General features: G+C 43.5%; 1 protein-coding gene across 2 annotated transcripts in view; it reads left to right on the forward strand.

Moving 5' to 3' along the window:
• NUBPL (nucleotide binding protein like) overlaps positions 1 to 5,944 on the forward strand; it is a 211,197-nt gene extending 205,253 nt beyond the window's left edge. For both annotated transcript variants that reach the window (XM_019552062.1, XM_019552063.1), the window contains exon 11: positions 4,531 to 5,944. In XM_019552062.1, coding sequence (XP_019407607.1) covers positions 4,531 to 4,593 — 63 coding nt within the window. In that variant the 3' untranslated portion in view covers positions 4,594 to 5,944. The remainder of the gene's footprint in view (positions 1 to 4,530) is intronic.
• Positions 5,945 to 9,972: the final 4,028 nt, after the last annotated feature.

The raw sequence follows: 9,972 nt of genomic DNA on the forward strand, positions 1-9,972 counted from the left end.
CAAGGGGGGCCCTGGTGAACAGACTTTCCCCGAGTCCCTGCTGGTGGTCCCTGATAAGGTTGTAGGTAGCCACAAGATCCCCCCTCAGTCTCCTCTTGCAGAGACTGAAGAGATTCAGGTCCCTCAGCCTCTCCTTACAGGGCTGGCCATGGAGGCCCTCAACCATATAAGAGGCCCTCCTCTGGACCTTCTCCAGGTTCTCCACATCCCTCTTGAAGTGCAGCGCCCAGAACTGGACACAGTACTCCAGGTGTGGCCTGACCAGCGCCACACAGAGGGGGAGCAAGACCTCTCTGGACCTGTTAGTGATGCCCCTGTTGATGCATGACAGGGTGCAGTTGGCTCTGCCTATGGCTTTGTTGCATTGGCAACTCATATTCATCCAGGAGTCAATCCTGACTCCAAGATCCCTCTCTGCCTCTGTGCTACCGAGAGGGTCAGCCCCTAACCTATAACTATAATGCTGGTTCCCTCTCCCCAGGTGCAGCACCCTGCGCTTGTCCTTGTAGAACCGCATCCTGTTCAGATCCGCCCAATTCTCTAACCTATCCAGGTCTGCCTGGATGCGGTTCCTGCCTGCCGGTGTATTCACTTTACCCCACAGTTTGGTGTCATCAGCGAACTTGAACAGGGTGCACTCCACACCCTTGTCCAGGTCGCTAATGAAGATATTGAACAGCACCGGCCCAAGGACCGAACCCTGGGGGACTCCACTGCCCCACACCCTCCCAGGTTGACATCGACCCATCCACCACCACCCTCTGGGTGTGCCGCTGGAGCCAGTTTGCCACCCAGGTGACTGCATTCGTCAATGCCTCAGTCCCTCAGCTTGCTTCAATGTAGGGCCCCTGTTTTGTCTACACACACCCAATTATTTCAACATTCCAGTCATATGAATCATCTCACCAGGTTTCAGTACAGTCTATTTACATTAAATTTCTTCTGAATGACAGTTTCCAGTTCCCCTTGCTTGTAACCCAACCTCCTACCATTGTTGTATAAACAACTATCCATAACCTCATTTACCTAGCCCATTGCTGTACATCACAGCTAAAGTCACTATTTGCAAATATGGTAGGGCCAGATATAGTAAATCAGGGGCAGGCAATTATTTTTTGGTGGAGGGCCGCTTACCCAGTTTTGGCAGGTTGTGGAGGGCCGCATGGGTAGCCCTGCCCCTTGACAGGTGCCCCACCCCCTGGTCACCATCTTGGGACCGCCCCACCCAGACCATGAGGCACTGGCCACATGGTGAGCGAGGTGGTTCCTGTCATTTTTTACAGGAACCAAGGGCAGAGAAATATGAATTTTCTACATTTTTAGCAGCCCCGTGGGCCGGATAGAATGGCCTAACAGGCCGCATCCGGCCTGCGGGCCACGTTTTGCCCACTCCTGTAGTAAATTAAGCCTTTATCCTGCATGGCTTTCTCAGAAAATTGTGCTTAGTCAAATCAAAGCTAGCAAGCCACTATGAACCACATCCTCCATGAGAAGGAGAAAAATGTAGTCTAGAAACCACCTTCTCCTGGAAGCATACGTTGCCTTCAGAATTGATTGGTATCTTAAAAAAAAAAAAACAAAAAAGAAGAAGAATAGTAAAGAGTTACTTTAAAGTCCTGCCTGTGGGAAGTAACTATAAGGAAAATGGATTTCTTAGAATATTGGCTTATAGGGTTACATCAGAATAAAATGCAACATAACTCTTCATAAGGTATCTCTGTATGGCTCTAATTTAGGGATAGGAAAAGTGAATTGTGGTGATAATTGCTGTCTATTATTAAATTACTCTCAATTCATTTCCCATTAAAGGACTTGACATTTCATATGGTCATGTTATTGCCTTCGTGAGCCTGGACAATATGCTCACCACAGAAACAAAGGGAAGTGTAGAAACCAGGAAGTGTAGCAAAACTTTAAAGAATGCATTGGTATTTATTTTACCATGGTATTATACCCAATAGCTTATTTTATTCCTTTATGTTCCGTATTTCTCAGATGCAATTTTTTTTCCATTTGGAAACCCAGAGTCCAATTCCTTGCCCACCAAAACTGTCCTGGTTCAGTCCCTTCATGTTTATGATGATGCTTTGGCGCCTCCTAGCACTGTCCAAGCCTTCTGGGATTATTTGCCAGTCTCATCAGGCTCTTCTTCAGAAAGTGACACTACACCTTTCTTGAGGCTGACTCACCTTTTCTTCTCCTGTAGTGATTGTGACAGTTCACTTGTATCTAGTTTGAAATAGTAAACAAGCAGAAAAATATAACTAACATATTGAGGTTGTTTTCTTTAAAATGTCCTCCCTTTTAAAAAAAAATGGAATAATTGTACAAATAAGACAAGTTATCTTTCTACTGTAGAAATTAACTCATCAAATGAGTGTTGAAGAATGGGGAAACAATTTCTTGCACAAGTGTAATTTCTTTCTTTGTCTGAATCAAATTTCTTTGTCAGTGCACAAATTGGTAGAGAAAGTTAATGGTTTTAGAGACGTCTGCTGCTGTCCGTCAGTTTTTGTTAATACTGGATAAAGGATCATTATAAAATGGGCATATGGAGGAAGGATGAGAGAGACATCAATGGTGGTAGTCTTCTGAAGAAATTTTAGCTATAATTATCATATTATTAGAACTGCATTTTTGGACCTCTCTAGTAGACCATATTAATGTTCTAAATTGTTTTCAAACAGGGAAAAAACTTCCCGCAAGCTGAACTGCAGAATAGGAAATAGTGTTGTTCAGCTGTTACACACTAAAATGTCTTGTGGTTCTTATTTTAAACAAGTCAGCATTGTCAGTGTATAGTTATATCATTTGTGGCCAGTCATGCAGACTTATTCATGAGAGTAACTTTACTCACATGAGTAGTCCTATTGATTTTAACGAGGCTACTTTCATGAATAAAGTAACTCATGTGCTTTGGTCTTTGTAGAAATTAGACCTTCATTTGGTCAGCTGTGGTCATAATTCACTTGCCCTGTGCGCTATTTATAAAAAAGCTGGATCCTGTATCCCTTATGTACCCAGAACTCAAGAGTGAGTTTTATAGATATGTGAATACTGAGGTCACAAGTGCATTCCCATAATAAAGCACTAGGTCTGGGAGTGGCAGAAAGGATGGCAAAAGTTTGACAGTAACCTCACAATGTGAGGAGGGTGGTGTTTATACACATATTGGTGACTTATAGTGATTCTTTACTTTTCTGACAAAATAAGGAAGGCATTCTTTTTCATATTCCCATTACAATGTGAGCATATAGTGCCCCTGAAATGAAGGATTAGGGTAAGGCCTTTAAGATGTGTTTTGAGGAGGAGGTAGGTAGATGGATAGCAGACATTTTTACTGTAATAAACAAAGGCATTAGAGGATCTGGTGGCTAGAAACTGAAGTTTGAAATAAGGGCAAAATTGACAGTGAAGGTAATTAATCACTAAAACAATTTACCAGGAGATACGGTAGATTCTCCATTACTTGAAATCTGTATATCAGGATTGAATGTCTTTTTAATAGGTGAGTTCTAGTTCAACTGTGAGTTTTGAATTATTGAGCTTACTGGCTTGTGCTGTGCTGGAGGTTGGACTGTGTCCCTTAGCAACCACGCAATATATGTTCTGCCCTTAGCATCCATTCTCTGGCACTGAGAGAGTCAGGATACCGGCTAAATAGACCTATGGTCAGACCCGTTTTAGCATTTCTTATGTCATCACGAAGATCCTTTGTGATCTAAAATCTATGAAGCTTTGTTAAACTGTCAGATTGATCACAAATCTGTTTCTGGTTTGTTTGTTTTTAGGTTGTTAATGGAAAATGTCCTTCGTATAATAAAATCATCCTTCTAAGGGTTATTTTGATGGTATTGATGTTCTAGCAGCATCCATCTTTCAGGCACTCCACATCATGTCATAGGTTTCAGTGTGATGGAGCTTTTGCTGTGGTGGTCCTATTAATGCAGAATCCACCTTAGTTTCTAAAAAAAAAATTGTTATTCATGAAGTATTTTGATTTTTTAATCTGCCTTGACTCTCTAGGTTCTTAGATGAACCCCAATACATAATGAAGTCAGTAGCAGTTTTTTAAAAGAAATATGTGGGGAGGGGGTGTCTTATGTTTTTAATTTTGTGTGCAGCACCTGGGGGAGGGCAAAGAAACTTTACAAGGATGGTTCCATGAACAAAGGGGTCTTGTCAATCAGCTCTTTCTTGAAAGAACAGTGGTGCTTCCTGCTTGAGAAGGCATATTACTCAGCTGAATTTGAGATCAGAATTTAAAAAATCTGACCAATTCCAGCGTAGTTGTATTTAGTTATAAAGATTAACATTTTTTCTTTGATATTACTTTTTTCAGCACCAAGTGAGCAGCATATGATCTAGCTATTGAAATGCTTCTTTTCTTAATGTGTATTAAAGAACATGCGATGGACAGAAATTCTTTTTACAATATAAACTATATATATCAGAATATAAATACTTTTTTATATTTCACATAGAAGCAAAAAGTGATAAGTATCACTTTTGTTTTGTTTTTTTCTGCAGGCCAAAGCCTATCTGCGGATAGCTATGGAAATAATAAGAAGATTACCAACACCTCCAGGATGAACTGTTCATCTAAGGGATATACAATTAGAACTTTTAATGAAGTAATCTTTCAGTGTAAGCAGTGGTAGAACAAGTGGCAGAAATATGTAATTGTACATATTATGTTGCATTTGTAAGAAATACAATTCTGTTTCCCTTGGACTGAAAAAATCCCTCCCTTGGATGTCCTCCGTTTTAATATGGAACACCAGCCTGTGGAAACTCCATTCCCAGAACACAACACCTCTTTATCCAAGCACAGAGACCTGTAACTGTGGCAATGACATGTTGAAGATCATAGTTTCATCTGTATACCTTTCATAATCAATTTGCCTTAGTTTATTTATATTTTTGTTCAGCCTCCTTTCATTTAATTACTAGCATGGCCTTACATTGGGTAAATGTGAATGTTTCTATAGACCATCAAAAATGAACGAGTAGTCATTCACAAAAATGAATGAGTAGTCATGCACTATGTAACTGCAACATGATTGTGTACATGTACACTTCAGCATCTGAAGAATATCCTTTATTGTAATGATTTTTCATAGTGGATCATGGGCTTATTTATTCCTTACTGGATAATGTTGGATCATGACATAATTCCTGATTTACAGGATAATGAACTACATGACACTGTGACATATTTCTTGACTGTTTTGTGTTATATTAAATCCAGGTAGAAAAGTAGATAACAGCCAGGTCTTCACTGGAACTCAGATGTTGTATCTGAGCTTGATTTACCAAAGGAAATAAGTGATCAGTATATATTATTTTGATGACTTCATACATGAGGATATTCCTCTTACAAAGTAACAGTTCAGAGTATAAATGTATGAACTAAAGATGCAACTAGAAGGAAACAAGTATTTCATTTTCTGACTGCTAGGCCTAGTACTTCCATTTTTTTACTGCCTTGTTAGCGTCAATCCTTATTTTTGTATTGATACAGGTGATCTCTGTGGATGTACAAGAACATAGTTCCATAACATGGGTTTCCATTTCCAATTAGAAGTTCGAATTTATTTTTGCTGTTTTGTACCATTTAAACACATGCATCTTGGGGAGCTTTTGCCATTGACTTCAACAGGCTCAGGATTTCACCCTTAATTTATACTATTTTCATGTTATCTTTCCCATCTTGAAATGTTATGACATAGAAGAGGATGTGGCATGCTCTCTCACTGGGATCATTTGAAACATACACACCTAACAAAATATTTAAAATTTAGGCACAAATTATGAAGTTTCAGATTTCAGTTGTTTTGCAAATGTGTTAACAGTGTAGTCTAAGAGAATTTTGTTACTCTACCTTTATCTGTTTACTTGAAGAAAACTGCAGAGAAATAAAATTTCACTTTAGTTGTTTCTGCAGCATGTGATTTCCAGCCTTTTGGACTGAACACTTTTTCAAGCACAAATCATTTGCAATCGCCCACTGGTACATTTTATCAAAATTAAATGTGTGATAATGTGTTGCCTTTATTGATAACATCTTGCTTCATTGGTTTGGTGAGTTCTCATTTACATACATATCTGTTGCATGTATCCCTGTGTGTGTGCGTGTGGTAGGCAGCCATTGATCCTCTGGATCATGGTGTATGTATAAGAGGTCTAGTCAGTTACTGATGAGTGCACTTGTATGGAGTCCTGCGACCATTAGACCATAAGACCTTCAATGAATATATGTAGAGAAGAGTATGAAGGATTGGAGGCTACGCAAGATCTACCATCCCCCACTTTAGACCATTGAGACAGAATCCCAAGGGCAGTCCGAGTCCAGATGTTCTGTGGCTCAATGGTTGGAGCTTCTGCCACAGAGGAACAAGTAGGAACTGCTGCTGACTGTGTAATGCCTCAGCAAGGGTGCAGGTCTGTCAGGATGATGTTCCTTAGCATTTCTCCAATCAAGGAGTACTCACAAGGCAGTGGGTCTAGGGTATTGAGTTGCCTTATGTTCATCTTACTCTGGAGGTTGCAACATTTTGGTATTTCATAGGAGCCACTGCAGCAGGCAACAATTGCCAGGGTGCTTCATGGTCCATGGGATTCCAGGCTGTCCCGGTGGTGAGTGATGAACCCACAGGCAGGCATCACACCTTCCTGCATACTCACCCCAGATAGGGCAGGCAAGTGGTGGGAGATGCACCCCTCACCATGTGCCCAACTCCCAGGCAGGACTGGAACCAGGAAGCTAGGTTCCACCTAGACCTGGAGTCCAGATGAGGCCAAGAACAAGTAGCTGGCATGCCTGGTGCTGCCTACAGGTGGGAGGCTGCAGCTGTAGCCAAATGATGAGCCCCACAGGGGCTCTCAGCAACTGGCATTGGCCACAAGGCACATATGGGCATGCAGGGGTCCGAGTTGGCTCAGTTCACCCTGGAACTTCCCTTACAGGGCAGCTCCAGGCCCAGGAGCAAGGGAGGTGGTGGCATAGGTGCTCGGCCATGCTGCTTCCTTCCACCAGAGCCAAGGATACTGCATTAGAGACCAGCCTGACCCAGGCTTTCACAGTGAAAAGGTGGGCCAAGCACCCATGACACTAGGGCTCCATATGACAACAGCAAAAGGCCAGAGAGTCATTGCTTCTCCCACAGAATCTGGGGCCTTTCATTAATGTATCTGTAGTTGGTAGATGTTTAGGGTTGCAGGTTGAACATTGAACTACAGCCCATCCCCATTCAACCTTTATAAACCAAGCAGAGACCAATCAAGTTCAACAGAAATATGTATTGGAAACCATAACAAAGGTATCACAACAGCAGAACTCTGATCAACTGTATACACAAACACTGAAACTAAACTATAACAAGAAAACATAATGCTCTTATGGAACCTGCTAGATGTCATTATGATGCAGCATCAGGGCCTACCCTGTGGCTCACTGACACTGAGATGACTGTAACCCTTGACAGCTCTCAGATCCTTCCCCCTTAAGGGTACTCGGATCTGAAACTATGTAGTGAAGAGGGTGATAGTGTTTTCGAATCTCAATACTCATTTGGTAACCTATCTCCAGGAAAGTATCTAGGTAAGTATCCTTACATTCAAGATCATCTTCAAATCACTCCTTTCCCCATAGATCGCCATCACACACACACCATTCACCTTAGACTGTACATTATTCACACACAATTCTCCTCACAGGATTTCCTTTTTATAGCACTCCAGTCACCCCACTGGTCAATCACAATGCTTCACAGTGTACATGTCTTCACTGTCTCTGCACTCAGCACCTGTTCTGGTGCACACGTTACTCAACTCATCCATGTGATACACTGTGCATGTCCCATAGGCACAATTGGGTCACTGACATCATTAAGGTGGAAAGTTCAGCTGTTCTGTAACCTTCACACCTCTAGAGTGCACATGCCTTTATAACAACAGCAGGAACCTGACCACCTTGTGAACAGATGCCAGGTACCTGCAAGGGCCTCACAGGGATTTATAGTGCCCATGGCCCCAAATTACCCACAGAGATTGGCCAGATACAGGCCCATCCTGTGAACTAGGCTCATGACTGGGGTGTCAACCCCAAAAAGCCTTAGCTGCTTGAAGGCAAAGTGAATATATACTGTAAGGCCAAAGCTAGGCATGTGAGCATGGGTATGCTTATTTATCTTGTATTACTTTATTAATTCTGATGTGATATGGACGTTGCTAGTGGTAGACCCTTACCAGAGTAATGGCTCAGCCAGCCCGTGTTGGTTCGATTGTTCCGTTTTTCTTTCTGAATTAGACCTTTTCTTTGGTGTCCACCCCAATTGCACTTCCTGTGTTACTGTGATGGTAAGGGGTTGAGTGTAGGGGAGGTGGAGTCCCATAGAAGATGCCTGGACACTGAGACCTGTACCCATCTCAGCATATCCCAGTGTGTCAGGTACCATCTCCTGATATCCTTTTCATTAACGTCAAGTTGTAGCAAGCAGGATATAGAGCTAAGGGGACAAAACACCCATTAAGAGTGGCAGCTGGGCCCCACCCTGGTGTGGCCCTTCAGCCCAGGTTCCACTACAGCCACCTCATCACACTGCCACCAGGCCCAGACCCTCCAGTTGGATGCAGTTTATAGTCATACCCAGGACCAAGGTAGATAGATGTACGTGGGTGCTTGTGTGCCTGTGTAATAAATATATGCATGTGTATGTATATATACACGTGTCATGGCACAGGGTCCTAGGGGTGGCCGTGATCTCCCCTAGCACCCCCTACCGTGTCAAGTTTGCTTCAAAGCACCCTCGTTCTCGCCCACCATGTCTTGATCTTAAATATATTAAAGGGAGGCTGCCTTTCCGTCCTCTTGGTCATGATGCTCCTGCTACCCTGCATCTTGCTTCTATAATGGGGTTCCAGGCACCCCAGCCTTAAGGGCTATGCGTGGGTCCAGCCACCCCTGTACCCAGCCCCAAATCTCGCAGATGTACCAGATATTGTTTGGTCTTAGCCGCAGCCCTTGCCTCTCTCTGCGCCCTCTGGTGATCTGGCTTTCCGCAGCCTTGTTTTGCAACTGCGCCCACAGGCGCTTGCCAATTGCTGCCCCCCTTTGGGGCATCTCATGCTGGCCCCTTTGCCCTGAGGTTTCCACAGCATTGGGGCTCAGGTGGCCGTAGCCGTGCCTTGCTCCAACTCTCCTCCTCAGGGTCTCCAACCCCCACAGGGCTCAGGTGGCCTCAGCCTTACCTAGCCTCCAACTCTCTACACCCCTTCTCAGGGCTGGGATCAGTGCACCCCAAAATGCTTCACCTTCTCTGGTGCTGGGGTCCCCACACTATCATGGAGCCCCTATGAGGCCTCCTCCAACCTCTAATAGCTTCACCCAAACCACTGGTCGTAAACCACAAACAGAAAACTCAAGCCCCTAGGCTATAACATAAATCTAAGCCATTGGGCTATAACCATATTCAAGCCACTTCTGGGTTTCTCCATCTCTTACTAATATCATATTGTTCAGGCATTCTGGCCTCTTCCTTTTCTTCACTCAGGCAGAGCTCCCACCCCTTTAGCAGCCAGCAGGGAACTGCCTGCCTGGCCTCAGCCTGGGTTTAAATGGGAGCCAGGCCCTGCCTCTTCCGGTCAGCTGACTCCCACCGGTTGCCCTAGCAACCAGCACCTGTGCCTCTTTATTACTACTCTGGCTGCCCTGGTAAACAGCAGCTGAGCTCCCCACTCACTGCTAGGGTTCGCTCCCTAGCTGTTTCCCCTCTAAGTAGCAGGGCACCTATGGGCTCTGCGACACACCTCCACTCTTTATAGGAGCAGAGCACCAAAATGCTCTGCAAAAACATGTATTTGTTTGGCTGAAATAGCCAAAGGAAAACACATTAATTTTCAGTGAGAAGCTCAAATTTCTAAAGCATTTATTTAAAAAAAAATGTATCTCGGACTTGCTGAACATGATAT

The sequence above is a fragment of the Crocodylus porosus genome, unplaced genomic scaffold, assembly GCF_001723895.1.
Source record: "Crocodylus porosus isolate Cpor-Errol unplaced genomic scaffold, CroPor_comp1, whole genome shotgun sequence".
Lineage (NCBI taxonomy): Eukaryota > Metazoa > Chordata > Crocodylia > Crocodylidae > Crocodylus > Crocodylus porosus.